The 15,622-nt window shown below is 35.3% G+C and overlaps 2 protein-coding genes across 2 annotated transcripts; both read left to right on the top strand.

The window, feature by feature from the left end:
- The first annotated feature begins 1,771 nt into the window (after positions 1-1,771).
- On the top strand, positions 1,772-4,825 carry LOC125479484 (histidine-containing phosphotransfer protein 1-like). The gene is made up of 6 exons (XM_048588842.1): positions 1,772-1,831; positions 2,203-2,330; positions 2,420-2,488; positions 3,754-3,825; positions 4,303-4,375; positions 4,766-4,825. Exons 1-6 carry the CDS (start codon positions 1,772-1,774, stop codon positions 4,823-4,825), a joined length of 462 nt encoding a protein of 153 aa, XP_048444799.1.
- Positions 4,826-6,771: 1,946 nt separating this feature from the next.
- LOC125479420 (histidine-containing phosphotransfer protein 1-like) lies at positions 6,772-11,541 on the top strand. The gene is made up of 6 exons (XM_048588663.1): positions 6,772-7,197; positions 7,798-7,925; positions 8,009-8,083; positions 10,452-10,523; positions 10,804-10,876; positions 11,250-11,541. The coding sequence occupies exons 1-6, from the start codon at positions 7,138-7,140 to the stop codon at positions 11,298-11,300; spliced, it is 459 nt and encodes a 152-aa protein (XP_048444620.1). The 5' UTR covers positions 6,772-7,137; the 3' UTR covers positions 11,301-11,541.
- Positions 11,542-15,622: the final 4,081 nt, after the last annotated feature.

Here is a 15,622-nt window from a genome sequence, read left to right as displayed (position 1 = left end):
TAAATTGGAGCTTTTCTGTTTTGTATTTTGAATTTCAAATCTCCTTGTAATTAGGGTTTTCAAACCCTTTGATGTAATCATGAACAACTTATAAATACAAAGCATCCCATAGTTGAATGGGTATGCAAACAAGTGGAAAACCTGTGTTCTTAAGTTTTATACGGTGTTCTCATAGGGCGTAGGAAAGATGGTGACTGAGAAAGGTAGGTGAAGGAAGGAGGAGACGACATAAGAAGAAACGCGAAAGTTTCATGTTTGCTAGGTTTTATGGTATTTCCCTTTTTTTTCTTTTTTTTTTTTTTGAAGTATTTTTTATTGAATAAAAATTCATATCAGTTTAAATAATGTGGTTGTCCACCTAAGATGCCACTTAAGATGATACTAGCCTCTTATACACTTATGTTAATTTAAAGTTTTTTTCCATGGTTTTTTACAAAAAAAAAAAAGGAATTTAAGTTTTTTTTATTTAAAATTTATTTGGAAATAAATTGGAAGTCAAGCATAAACCACCCATTAATGTGGGAGATTTTTGTTTTTGTTATTTTTTTTAAGTTTTAAATTCATTCAAAATTAAAATGTGTTGAATTACTTTAACTCTTTTTAATTCAATTGTAATTTGTGAAAGTTTTGAGAGGCAATTTATGGTATTTTGAAGGCTTCATCATTTTGGGGTGCTTTATTTATAGACATAGATATAGATAACATTATGATACAAATAGATTATAAGGGTAGCATGCTTGTAATACGAATGCTTTTAACTTTAGGCACAATATAACTTAATTACAAAAGATCGAGAAAGTAGGACACATTAGTGGGGGAGAAGGGGAAAATGAGGAAATAACTCTGATTTAAACTCTAATCACTTTTGGCCCACTTTTAAGATATCAGCTTTTTGGATAATAGAGAGACCAAAATTTTAAGTCAAATTTATAAACCAAATGATGTGTCACCCATAAGAAATAAATTCGGTAATCAACACTTAAGTAACAATCCGATCATCAACAACCACATCATTTGGTTTACAAGACTTGGTTTTAAATTTTAACCTCCTTAGCATTATCCCAGTTTTTTTAGTAAGCACCTGGAAGTGCTTTTTAAGTTAGCACTTGGATTTATAATAAAACTTGGAACGTGTTTTGTGAAAAAAAAAAAATCACTTTACGCCAACGAGCTCAGAATTAATTAATAGAAAAGCAATTCTAAGTGGGCTGGTCCAAAACTTATAGAGATAGATAGTTACAAGCAAATAAAACATGGGCTAACTTTAATATTAGCCGACTCAACTGGAAGTGTTATTGAGTGGAGCCAGAATATGAGCCCTAGATCCAGTTCCCGTACTCCAAACAAAAACGCAGATTGGGACGGCGCGTGTTACAAATGCGCTTCATGGGAACGCGTGCGAAACAGTACCATAATCAATATACCACTCAGAGTTATAGTTTTCTTCGTAACCGCTGCTGCAGGTAAGAGAATGCTGCCAAAACAAAGCAGGATGAAACTGCCAGTTGATGGCCATGGTCCATGCCAATTTCCAGCCTCAGCAGAGCGAGAGAGCATCTGGCGTGGAGTGTGTGTACTGCCAACGTGGCGTCCTGTGCTAATCGTACAATGTATACAGACGCCATAGTGTATTCGTGTCATGAAAGTACATTCCCGAGCATAACGACCCCTTTGAAGAAGCTCATTATATACACATGCAAGGGCAGGCTACTGTTACTCCACTTCACTTGATTCTTCTCTCTCTCTCTCTCTCTCTGTCTGAAGGAAGAAAATGTTTGCAGCTCAGCTTACACAACAGCTCATAGATTTTATCCGCTCGTTGCGAGAGCAGGTGAGATCAACACTCCACCCCCTTTTCTTTTTTGCCTTCTTTTTTTAGTTCGCTTTAAGAACTTCTTTTTGAATTTTGTGGAGTTTCATATGCTAATTTATATGTTTATTTATTTGTTTTTCAGAAAGAGTGGTGAAGAAGGGTTTTAATTGGTTTAGCTCTAATATATGGTCAACTTATTTAGGACTTGTAATGCTGATTTTATTGATGAATTTGAGATATATCTCTGTTAGGGTATTGGATCATTGTTTTTGCCTTAGTCACAGTTGGTATTTGGTGGGACTGGTCGCTGGTTCTTTTAGTGATTAGGGTTAATGCAGCAACACGTTAACATATTAGTTGGTTGTAACTAATCACCATGTTTCTGGCAGGGCATACTGGATGACCGCTTTGATCAAATCAAAGAGTTAGAAGATGAAAATCCTGGTTTAGTTGTGGAAGTGCTAACCGTTGCTATTCGTAGTGCTGACTTTACCATAGATGAACTTGAAAAAAAACTGTAATTCTCTTCAGTGGCTCCAATTAAATGACGTTTTAGTATAACTGTTGCCTATCTATAGTGACTCATTTTGGAGAGGTCAATTACAGGAGTGGAACTGTCATCGACTATTCTAAGGTGAAAGAACTTACGCTCAAGCTCAAGGGAATTAGCGCGAGGTAATACTGCCAATTACATCTTGTTGTGTACATGCACTTCACTCAAAATATTTATGATTTTTATACATCTGCTGTGTCATACGGCCAAATTTATCAAGGCATAATTGCTAAGATGTTCTTACTAATTAAGATGTTTTTGTGTATGAGAAATGAGATTCATGTTAGATATCCAACAGAGTGACTAAACGAACTTTAGAAATTCCTTTTAAGTATACTTGGATGTTTGTAATATTTGTTGCACCTGTTTAAGATTCGGAAGATTTTGTTAGAAAATTTCTTGTTTGGATGTAAACGTTTGCAAGTTATCATACCGTTAGTTAAAGGATTTCCAATTTTGGTTAAGCAAATTTGCAAGTGAGAACTGAAAAATCTAGTGAATATGTCCATGCTCATTGCATATTAATACCGTTGGAAGATATATAGTCAGTTACTAAATTTTCGATTTGGATGTGAAAGAACGTGAAATGGAGATCACATTTGCAAGCATTTAACTTAACATAATTGATAGTTAGCAACACGTAGCGCGTGGATGAAGATTCATATGATTGGTTGTTTATGAAGCCGTGCATATCTGAAAACATGGAAAAAGTAAGGTGCTAACTAAGAAATCTATTGAAGTCAACACGTAGTGTGTTTAACACGTGGCATATGATCTATCCATGCTCACGCGCGGCATGTAATCTATTCATGCTAACGCGTGCATATGATTTATCCACGCTCACGCGCGGCATATGCCGATTCAAGTTCCAAATAATTCATATTACAACCTTTAATAGAATAAAAAGTAAGAACTGTTACAACCTACTCTGGTAGTGCATGTATTGCTCATATCTTTCTAGTCTGTACGTGAATTAGGGAGAAAAGCATACGAATAGAAAAATTGACTGGTTTCCTGTGACACTCTGCATATATGCCCTGCCTGAATCTGTGGCAAGATCTATCACATTGAATGTTGAAGCACATATGCAGTCAATTTTTGATAGATCTTGCCATAATTTGGCATAGGTAGATAATATTAATTTTACCACAGAATAATTTGGGCATAGGTAGATAATATTAATTTTACCACAGATTCAACTATATACCTTAGTTTCTTCTTGAAGCACATAATTTGGGCAACGCAGGACTTAGTAAATGACAATGGCTTCTAGGATTGGAGTTTCTTTCATGACATAGATGATTTTATAGATTATAAATGCTCAAATTGTTCTGCATTTTACATAGGTAGATAATATTAATTTGGTTTACTGCATTTGGAGTTACAGTGTTGGCGGTTGCCGAGTGGCTGCAGCTTGTATTGAGCTCCAAGAAGCATATGTTGCAAATAACAAGGAAAGGTACGATTTTGTTCTCTTACTACCACATCATACAGTTCTATTTGTTTTATTTTACCGCACCACATCTTCAATCAAGTTTTAGGAATACATGCTACTAACATTCCACAACTATGAAAATTCGAAATCATTTCATTTTTTAGAACTGTAATGCCAAAGTAGGTCTTTTAGCCCCTCATAGCCATGTAGGAAAACAAAACGATATGGGAGAGAAAGAGAATTATCTAACGAAAAGTATGCCAGGGTTTTTAAACTCTTTAAAGATCTCTCTCCCTTCTGCCTTCTATTAATTCACTATATATCTTCGGTTCCAGTTGAGTAGTTATGCTCAATTTCTCAAAAGTTGAAGAGAAAGAATATTTACATTTCAACAACCTTTGCAATTCTCTCAGACTTATACAAATCATCTTATGTGATCTACCATAGAGACCTTCTCGTTCTCTTACTAACCCTCTTTTTAATGAAATGCTATGTTTTCAGGTGCGTTGCAGGCTTTGACGTGGTCAAAAGTGAATATCTTGTCTTGCGGGAAAACCTAAACCACATTCTTCAGGTAATACTAGTAGTGAACTTAGATCACTCTCAACCTTAATCTGTAGAAATGTACCTCTTCATCTTTTCACCCATACTATTACATAGTATGTTATATAAAGAAATACATAGAGGTACATAGAGGTTCTGGTCATATGTACATTAATGAAGAGAAGGGAACATGTTGCCGGATAAAAGAAAAATGATAGAACTTTAAACTTTTGAATAATTTAGTACCAGGGAAGATTTTTACTGTCCAACTGATTGCAGAAGGAAAAAAGAAACTAATTTGATGGTGTGATCGATTATTTCTAGTATATTACTAAATGCTTTCATTGATAATTTCCTCAATCGAAAATGTTCTAATTGATTATTTCTCTTCGTTATTTCCTAACAAATAATCTTGAAATAGTCTGCAGTGCAGATAGAACGTGAAATCAATGCCAACAAGCCCAAGAGCCGTCGTCACTAGACAGCTGGTTTGTTCATTCGGTCTTTGGAAATGGCTTCTCCGGAAGATCAGATGTTTCTTTGTTTAATGTTTAGTGAACATAGTATTTAGCTATTTGAGACTGCTTTTGTCTGTCTTATGTTGTGATATGAAGTTTGGACTTGATTTCGTATCGCCTTTAACATATATTAGTAAATTTGACTGCTGTTGGATAGGAAAAAATGCTTCTATTAGACAAAATAATGAGAGAGAGTAGAGTTCTTGCGGAACTTTTCTTCTTCTTCTTCTTCTTCGATCTGTTCTTGGTAGAAAGAGAGACGATATAGTTAGAATGAGAGATTTAGAATGCTGGATTGCTTCAACTTCTGTGATCAGTGAACAGAAATCAACAGAGTCTTGTAAATTTTAGGGAAAAGGAAGGAAGTTCCTCTGCATATAATTTCATGCTTTTTGGATGAATTAGTAAGAACCATATAGGGAAAAGGATTCCTCTGCATATAACTTCATGCTTTTTGGAATGATATAAGGAATCATCAGAACTTAAAACTGATTTTTTACAATTTAAGTTTGCTGAACATAAAATGGAGAGTTTCACTTTCACAAAGGAAAAAGGAAGATCAGTACAATTTGGCTATAAAAGATTAGGATTTAGGGCAAAGGTAGGGTTAGGCAGAGACAAAGCAGCACAATTAGCATAATATTTTGTTCATATCATCATTATCGTTCTCAAGTTTCTCTCTTATGCGATGATGCATGCTAGGTATTAGAATTTTTTTTCAAAACTAAGAAATTTTAAATTAACATAGCCCAACTCTAATTCCATATGTGCCACCTTCACTCTTACATGCCCACCACCTTGCAACCCCCACCTCAACCCCCACAATTATCGTGGTCTTCGTTGCAACTCCCACCATCACGCCACCACAACCACCTCTCCTAGTCCTACCATGTCACCACAACTATTACCACCACCACCATTCTCATTTCCACCATCATCGCCAGCGCCACAACCATGCTATGTACTGCCACCCCCCACCACATTTCCATGACCATCACCCCACTCCAACCACCATTGCTGCGACCACCCCACCATCATGGCTTTCACCACCACTTCCACTGTCATTGTCGTTGAGTGACCTTATATGTGTTTACAAGTAGTTGGGCTACTTCTCATATTGTCAATTGGTTTTATGATGAAACCTCAACTTCTTCATGATACCAGAGCATGTGGTCCAACGAAAGAAGGACAAATGCTCAATGTTGCCCGATTTGTAATGTCTACGTGTTAGTCTTGAAAATTCCCTACACGTGATGGGGAGTGCTAAGAACTTGAGAGTAAATCCCACATTGAAAAAACAAGGGACCTTATATAAGTAGTTGAGATTAGTTTTCTATAGAACCTCAACTTATTCAATTGTCATCTTCACTCCCCCACCAACAATGCCTTCACCCATCATCATCACTATCGTCACCACCCATCACTATCACCGCCTCCACCCCCACACCACAATGGCCTCCACTCCCACTGTTGTCGCCACCCTCACTCCCACCACCAACATTGCCGCGGTCATCGCCCATTATCAGGACCGTCTTCACCACCCACTAAGTCACTAACATCACCATAACTAGTCAAACAACTTCACAAATACAAAGAAATGTAAATTCCATCATTTTAAAAATTCTTTATTAATAATTTTAAATGTCCTCACCAAACATAAAGTAACTTAATCCAATAAAACATTGAACCGAGATTGACTTAAATTTTAGCCGGTTTCTAATATAACGATATATTTGTAGTACTAGTAACTAATCACCATAAGACAACCATAATAATTTTGGTGTTGAACACATTATGTATGAGATTTGAACGTAAGTTATAAGAGGAATACTGTTAGACTGTAAATAATGATTTGAATCTAAGATATAAAAAGAATACTATTAGATTGTAGTACAAAGTGCCAATTTTCCCGTAAAAACAGATAATCCTTGGGCCTTAGATTGGGAAAACGCGTGTTACAGACTTGCACCATGAGAGCGTGGGAAACAAAATCAGAATCTCACACATCGAGTGACAGCAAGAGAGAGAGTTGTCTTTCTTTCGTAACAGCTATGCGCCTAAAGGAGTAAGGAAATGGGGCTTTCCAAGTGAAGCAAAGTGCAGGTAGGAGAGAGAAAGAGAGATAATACAGCCAAAGCAAAGTGCGGGATGAAACCGCCAGTTCAGATTGTGATATTATACAGACATGCAAAGCCATTGAGACACTCCACTTCTCTCTCTTGTTTCCTCTCTCTCTCTCTCCCTCTCCCTCTCTCTCTCTCTCTGGGGGAAGAAAATGTATGGGACTCGACTTGAACAACAGCTCTACGATTTTACCCGCTCTTTGCAGGAGCAGGTTAGCTCACTCCTTCCTCTTTCCTTTGCTTTTCTTAAATGCTAATTAGCTTGTCTTTTCGAAATCCTTAATTATTTAATTAATTTTGATTTTTTAAAAACTCCTTTTTGAAATTTGGTGAGCTTTATACGTTAATCTAAATATCTATTCATGTTTCTGATTGATTTGCATGTAATGCTGAAGACTTGGGTGTTACAAATCTGTTTTGTTTGATGAAGGAGGAGGGAAATTTAGAGGGAGAGAGGGAAATATAGAAGCCTGCGATGGCTTTGCTAATTTTTGTAGATTTTTCTGGATGGGGTGTGTCTCTATAGTGAAGTAATTAACTTTATCACAATGCCACAAAATAAAGCCAAGAAATATGGTTGAAAATGGTAATTCCTAAACGTTACCCATTTTTTTAATTATGAAATTTCACATAATCTCTCTATTTTAGGTGTTGCATCATTGTTTTCCTCTTCACCGTAGGTCCGTAGGGTTAGTATTTGGTTGGGCTGGTCACTGATTATTATTTATGTAGTAACAGGTAACATTTTTTTCACAGACAAAAAAGGATCATATTAAATTTAATTTACAAACTAATCGCCATGTTTCTGGCAGGGTATATTGGACGACCGCTTTGATCAACTGAAAGAATTAGACAATGAAACTCCTGGTTTGGCTGTGGAAGTAATAGCCATCTTCATTCGTGATGCTGACTATGGCATAGAAGGACTTGAAAGAAAACTGTATTTTTCTTCAATGGTTTCAAGTAATTGCTTTATAAGTTTAATTATTGCCTATACATATTGACTGATTTGGGAGAATTCAGTTTTAGGAGCAAAACTGTTCTCAACTATCCTAAGGTTACAGACCTTACGCATAAGCTCAAGGGAATTAGCGCAAGGTAATATTATTGCTGATTACATCTGAGATTTCTGCCTATTTACATGTATTTCAGTCAAGAAATGTGTAAATTTTATACACCTATGTCGTAAGACCATCAATGATCAAGGCAAAACTGCAAAGACGCTTTCTTTTGTGTATGACATATGAGATTGATGCTACACATCCAATAGAGTGCCTAAACGAAACAATCGGTTGCATCTGTATAAACATTTAGAAAAATTTTGTTGGTTAACTTTTCTTGTTTAATTTCTACATAAATAGGCAAGGCATATACCTTTGTAAATTACCATTACCTTTTTTAGGTCAGAAAAGTTAGCCTTACCTATAACAATCTATCACTAGGTAAAATTTGGAAGTGATAACTGAAAAATCCAGTGAGTATATCCACACACATTGCATGTATAACTGTTAGAAGATATTGTCAGATACCAATTTTCCATTTTGGATGTAAATGAATGTGACATGGAGATCGATCACATTCTTCCAAAGTGTAAATATGAAGCAACGTAAAAATTGACAGGTGATATTACTTTGCAGTCCTTCCATTTCTACATTTGGACAAATGTGATCTCCACACATGTTCATTAAGTTCAAAATGGAGAATTGGTAATAACATGCGACATGCATGGCATAATCACTAGATTTTTCAGTTATCACTTCCAAATTTTACCTAATGATAGATTGTTTTAGGTAATGAGAACTTTCCTGACAAATAACGGTAATGCTAACTTACAAAGGTATGCCATACCTATTTACATTGAAAGTTAAACAGATGAAACCAATACTACGGATGAATAAGTCTATGTAAGACAGAATTTCGAAAGCAATGTTTCATTTAGGCACTCTATTGGATATGTAGCATGAATCCCATGTCATACACAAAAACTAAACATCTTAGCAATGGTGCCTTGATAGTTAGCAATTATTAGTAAACTTTACATACGTTTGATCATTTATGACAGCGTGCATATTTGAAAAAACTTTGAAGTAAGGTGCTAAATAAGAAATCTAGTGAAGAAGTCAACACGAGGCCCCTGCTATTGTGGGGCAAGATGAAGATTTATCTAATCTATTATTCATGTTCACGCATGGAATATGCAGACTCATGATTTATTCAACTTATTGACAAGATTATATTAGGCTTTGCATATGCATACTCATAGAATGAATACATATAAAAATGATTACAAACAGAGGCAGAGCCACATGGAGGCCAGGCTAGGCCTAGGTCCATCCTGAAATTTACGTGTGTGCTTGCGCGCGCAACTCCTTATTGTAAATCACTAGTACGTACTGCAGTGGTGAGTGGAATTTGACTATACCATCTGCTCATGGGTGCGAAACTTGTGTTTGTCAACAACCCATTTTGGTTTTTTAAAACTAATAGCCTTCTCTTTCTTTTCTTTTTTTTTTTTTGGTTTTTTTTTTTCTTAAAGCTAGACCATATAAAACCTAGTTTTCTCTTTCTCTTTTTTTTTTATTTTTTTTTATTTTTTATTTTTTTTTTTAAAAAGCTAAACCATATAAAAACTAGTTTCTTTTTCTGTCAGTTCATAAAACCAAACTTATAATTAGCCTTCTCTTTTACCATATAAAAACTAAATTTTTTTTTTCTGTCAGTTCATATAAAACAAAGGTAATCTCACAGCAAAAGTTTTGAGTTATGATCTTAAATTTTTCTTCGAATCTTCATTTTTTTTATATTAAAGCTCGTAAACAAATTCTACTCTTATAATAGAATCATCTTAATACTAAATTCTTCATAAAAATTTTAAAGCCCCATTACTCTTGTTTTATAAATTTTTTCATGCCAATAAAAAAATCTTAATTTTTTTTTTTCAATTATTGATATTGCTATATTTAATTTAATTTTTTTTATGTGTTAAAGGCCCCTCCTGAGAGGAGTTTGAGATTTTATCACAAAAGGACTCGATATTAGTTAAAGTGGGGTAATCATATTTAAACTCATCATTTTTCTTTTCCCCACCGATGTGGGATAGCGAACACTTATTTCTTGAGTCTCGAAATGTTTTTTCAATTGAGACCCGCAGTGAATATTATACCTCATAAAGTCTATTTCTAATCCTGGGTATAAATTATAAGCAGACATTAAATAAATGGTTTATTATCAACAAGAGAGAAATTGCTAGTCAAGTTTTAAATGTGACAAAGGAAAGACAAAGGATTATGGGGATGGAGTTTCTTTCATGATATAGAAGATACTATTTCCATCTATTGATTGTTTCTGCATTTTAGTATTATATATTATTATTCTCATTAGGAGCTCCAAAGGATGCTCGATTTTTATGTCTACTTTTCTACTTAATTAGTATATATTGATATGTTTGCTGCATTTGGAGTTACAGTGTTGGTGGTTGCCGGGTGGCTGCTGCTTGTAGTGAGCTCCGAGAATCAAGCCTTGCCTATAATAAGGAAAAGTAAGAATTTTTTCTCTCATCACCAAGCTGCTAAAAATGAAATTACTTGTGTCCACTTCATACAGTATAATCCTTAAAATTTAAAGCACTCCAAATGCCCCTCATTTCCATGTAGGAAAATAGGACTGGATGCAATTCTATGACAAAAAATAAGCCGGGGTTTTAAAAGGTTTAGGTTTAGGGTGAATAGAAAGAATAACACTAAACAACCTTCGCAATTCACTCAGATTTATACAAATCCTCTCTATTAACACTATTTCAACAAATGCTATGCTTTTAGGTGCTTTGCGGACTTTGACGTGGTCAAGCGTGAATATATTTACTTGAGGGAAAAGCTTCATCAAATTCTGGAGGTAGTACTTACAGTGAATTTTGATCAATCTTAGCTTTAATCTGCAGAAATGTTTCTTCTTTAGAACCATCCATGCCGTTACATTCTATGCTATGGAAAGAAATATATGTGGGTTAATAAGAGAACCTGTTGCCAGGAAAAAAAAAAAAATTTGAGCTTTAGTACTTTCTAACAACTTATGAACATGCCGATTTTTATTTTTAATTGTTTGCAGAAGGAAAAAAAAAAATAGAGTTATTGGTCATTTCCAGCATCAATACACTATATTACTAAACAATTTCAGTGGTGATTTCTTCCATTCAGTATATCCTCATATGCTTATTTCTCTCTTCTTTTTCTTTTCCAAATATACTCTGGACATATACTGAGTACAGATGGAACGCACTATTATTGCTCCTTATGATACCAAAAAGCGCCGTAAGTAGAGAGCTGGTTCTTCATTCGGGCTTTTAGGATAGTTTCTTTGGAAGATCAGATGTTTATATCGGCTGTGAAATAAGTTTCCTGGAACTGAACTTTAGTATCTTTTTATAAACAGGTTATGACTTGTTTAGTGTTGTATTTTTGGTGCTTTATAATAAGTTCATGCTAAGTGAATTGGAGACTGCTTCTATATCTATACTCTTGTAACTTTGATTTTCGTGATGGAATGGTACCAGGCCATGATCTTTTTATGTTAATTTCTTAAGGTTTTAGCTTTTGGAAATAAGGATTCGAAGAACAATATTGCAGAGAGGCTTGAGTGAGAGAGAGTAAAATTTCATAGTGTTTCATTAATCAAAACCCTAGCATGTAGAGGCTTGGAGAGATCCTATTTTTCAGGGATGAATCTCAGCCCTCTAGAGCACCAGGAGCTGTAGTCCTTCCACTTGGGAATAGATCGAGCAACACAGTACATTCAAGAGATAAGAACAAACATAGATGTTCATCTTTCCTGAAATAGTAACTTAAACTAACCGTTGGACATTTAAACATAACGGCTATTACTAAAAATAGAAACTTTCTTCATCTTTGCAAATTCATCTGCAGGATTCAACATCTGCAGGTTGATATCAAACCTTGTGAGGAGCTTAATTCTCAACAGCCTCTCCTAAGCTGCTTACTGGTTTCACTCCAAGCTTGAGTCTCAAGTAGTTGAATCTTTCTCTAGACAATGCCTTAGTAAAGATATCTTCAAGTTGTTCTTCACTTCTGCAGAACTTCACATCAATCACTCCTTGTAATGCTTTCCTTATGAAGTGAAACTTCCTACTTATGTGTCTAGTTTTTTGGTGGAAGACAGGGTTCTTCACCATAGAGATTGTAGACATGTTATCACAGAATAGGGGTGTTGCATCAATTCAGTTTCAAATGGTTTGAGCTTGGAAGCACCCTACTATTTATCGGTAGGCGAGAACAAACTGCTATTGGCTGCTTCGCCTATCTATTCTATTATGGCAGGCTTTTCTCCAAAATCATCAAGTACAAACCTTAACCAAATGGATTGAGCTGAGACATACTCAACTTTTGCAGTTGATAAAGCAACTGTGTTTTGCTTCACAGAAGCCCAAGAGAAGACGCCACAGCTAAAACTAAAGGCATAGCTTAAGGTACTCCTACAATCATCTTCACTTCCTGCCCAATCAACATCACAAAATCCTACAAGGATTGCAGCTTTGTCTTTTGTGTACTCAATTCCATAACTTAGTGTGCCCTGCACACATCTTAGAACTCTTCTTCCAACTCCAAAATGTTTCTTTGTGGGATTGTTCATGAACCTTGACAACAAACTAGCAGCATATATCAGATCTGGTCTAGTTGCCATCAAATACAATAGACTGCCTACAATTTTTCTATACATGCTTTCATCAGCCAATTCACTTCCATCTATCTTTTTGCAGCTAGAGGAATAGACATAAATTTACAGTCTTCAAGGCCAAACTTCACAAGTAATGATTTTGCATACTTGCTTTGGTGAATAAACACACCACTCTCAGTTTGCAAAATACTCATTCCTAAGAAACGATGAAGTAAGCCTAAATCAAACATTTCATACATCTGCATCATCTCTCTTTTGAACTCACTGAGTAATATTTTGCTACTACTGGTGCACACAATGTCATCAATAGATATTGAAACAATGATTAAACCACCTTCTTCATTAGACTTGGTGTCGAGAGTAGCTTCACTTGTGCTCCTTTTGAATTTGCAGCTGGTGATATTAGGGATGGACAATGGTTATGGCAGGCGGGTAACCGCGGCTCTTTACCCATAACCGTTTAAATTCTTACTTGCATAACTGTTTACCCATTGGGTAATTGTATAAACAGTTATATCCATATCCATAACCGTTTATAAAAGGTAACCATACCCATAACAGCGTACCCGTTTAACTGTAACTATTTACCCGTTTTTAACCCATTTACCCGTTTTTTTACTCATTTTACCCATTTTTTTACAAGTCATGATTTTTTAACTACTTGAAAATTAAAATAGAAATTTGTCATAATTTATTTTTCTAACAATTAAACACTGTTATAGGTACATTGAACATGCATTTTCATATTTTAATATTTTAAGTCCTTAAAAAACTTATACATATTATTATAATATTGATGAAAAATATTACAATTGTCGTATGCTTATATCATGAGAGTCGTTCTCGTTACGAAGCTTGTGTGATTGGCAATCAATTAGTATCATAAGTGAAAGAGAAAATAAAACAAAGGCTGAGGCATCAAAATAAAAACTCATTGCATGAGTGTCCGTGAAAATAAATTAGGAAGCAGGGACTCTCGCCTGGACATTAGTCAGCATAACACAAACAATTGCTTCCCTTCTTCAATTATTTACCACATGTCAGACCAATCCAAAACTCCAATTTCAATTAATCGAATATATATGTCATTGAATTAATTTTGAATAAAAATGAGAAGCAGGTTTTGTGATTGACGGAAGTTGGAATGAGATGCCTCCATCATCGACAACTAAAAATGGGCAACAAATTCATTGTTTTACCTGAGATTAGAGGGGGGAGGAGATAGAGAGAGGGCAGCAAAGAGAGAGATGAGCAGCAGGAGTGTGGGACAGGTGGAACAATTCAAAAGTTTTTAGTTTTTTTTTTTTTTAATGTGACATATATTAAATAAATTGTTAAATGATACTTGTTATAACCGCGGGTAATAACCATAACCACTCGTTTAGATTTCACGGGTAAATGGTTATACCCATAATTGTTTATTTGTTTAAATAGTTCCCCATAACCATAACCGTAAGTTTTAAATGGGCGGGTAACCGCGAAGGTGAGATATGCATCAATCCCACTATACCAGGCCCTAGGTTCTTTTTTCTGACCATATAAAGCCTTTCTTAGTCTGTAGACCTTATGACACGCATTCTTTACTTCAAAACTTTCATGTTGCTCAATATAGACCTCTTCTTCAAGTATGCCATTGAAGAAAGCTGATTTCACATCCATTTGAAATAATTTCCAACTTTTCGTGCTGCTAAAGCAATAAGGGTTCGAATTGTATCCAACCTTGCCACTGGGGCAAATGTCTCATATAGTCAATTCCAGGTATTTGTGTATACCCCTTTGCCACAAGTCTTGCTTTGTGTTTCTGGATAGTTCCATTAAGATTCAATTTAGTTTTGAACACCCATCTCACTCCAATAATAAGCTTATCTGTGGGTCTATCAACTAGCTGCCCAGTGTCATTCTTCTTAATCATGTCAATCTCAACATCCATAGCTTCTTGCCAAGCTTGACCTTTTGCAGCTTATAAGTAGCTATTTGGTTGAACTATACACATATGACATCTTGCATATATTTCATCTAGGCTCTTCCACTTCACTGTTGTAGAGCTAGGAGTTGAGTTCATACTTGAACATTCACTGTTATTTGTTGATGAACTAGCAATATCTGAGACCAATTGAGGACTTGCAGCATTTTCAATTTGAGGTTCATGAGGTGAACTTGTTTGCATTTCATTATCACTGGTGTCATTCTTAAAACTGATAGGTACAGAGAGTGACTCAACCTTGTTGCTTTCCCAATTCCAAGATTGATCTTCATTAAACACTACACTTATGGAGAGTATAATTTTCTTGGATTGCAAGTCAAAGATTCTGTATCCCTTCTCACAACTACCATAACTCATAAAGATGCCTTTGCTTATCTTTTCATCAAACTTCTGCCTCAGCTATGATGGGATGTGTATAGTATATGCATCCAAACATTCTTAAGTGCTTGATACCAGGTCTTCTACATGTGAATGCCTAAAATGGTGTTTTATCCTTCACTACAGTTGTAGAACACCTATTTTGTAGATACACTATAGTACAACTACCTCAACCCAAAACTTTACAGGGATCTTCTTATCAGCCATCATGGATCTTGCCATTTCTCCAATTGTTATGTTTCTTTCTCTCAGCAACTCCATTTCGCTAAGGTGAGTAGGCAACAATCAATTGCCTCTCCATTCCCACATCTGTTCAAAAATCAAGAAATTCATGTGAGATATATTCACCTCATTTATCACTTCTCAGCTTTTTTTAGAGTAAAGCCACTTTGCAATTCAACAAAAGCTTTGAACTTGTTAAATACATTGAACACATCAAACTTATTTATGAGAAAATATACCAAACACATCCTTGAAAAATTATCAATAAAGGTGATAAAGTATCTGTTTCCACCATTAGATTCATTTTGCATAGGGCCACACACATCTGTGTGTACAAGTTCAAGTGGATAGCTTGCTTTCCATAC

The sequence above is a fragment of a genome, unplaced genomic scaffold, assembly GCF_019419815.1.
Source record: "Pyrus x bretschneideri cultivar Hongxiangsu unplaced genomic scaffold, Pyrus_bretschneideri_v1 Contig29, whole genome shotgun sequence".
Classification (NCBI taxonomy): Eukaryota; Viridiplantae; Streptophyta; class Magnoliopsida; order Rosales; family Rosaceae; genus Pyrus; species Pyrus x bretschneideri.
This window is presented reverse-complemented; position numbering and strand designations above follow the sequence as displayed.

Coding starts and splice junctions, on each gene's coding strand:
- LOC125479484 (XM_048588842.1), top strand. CDS start 1,772: ATGTTTGCAGCTCAGCTTACACAACAGCTCATAGATTTTATCCGCTCG. Junction 2,331..2,419: donor GATGAACTTGAAAAAAAACT/GTAATTCTCTTC, acceptor GGTCAATTACAG/GAGTGGAACTGTCATCGACT. Junction 3,826..4,302: donor GTTGCAAATAACAAGGAAAG/GTACGATTTTGT, acceptor CTATGTTTTCAG/GTGCGTTGCAGGCTTTGACG.
- LOC125479420 (XM_048588663.1), top strand. CDS start 7,138: ATGTATGGGACTCGACTTGAACAACAGCTCTACGATTTTACCCGCTCT. Junction 7,198..7,797: donor CCCGCTCTTTGCAGGAGCAG/GTTAGCTCACTC, acceptor TGTTTCTGGCAG/GGTATATTGGACGACCGCTT. Junction 10,524..10,803: donor CTTGCCTATAATAAGGAAAA/GTAAGAATTTTT, acceptor CTATGCTTTTAG/GTGCTTTGCGGACTTTGACG.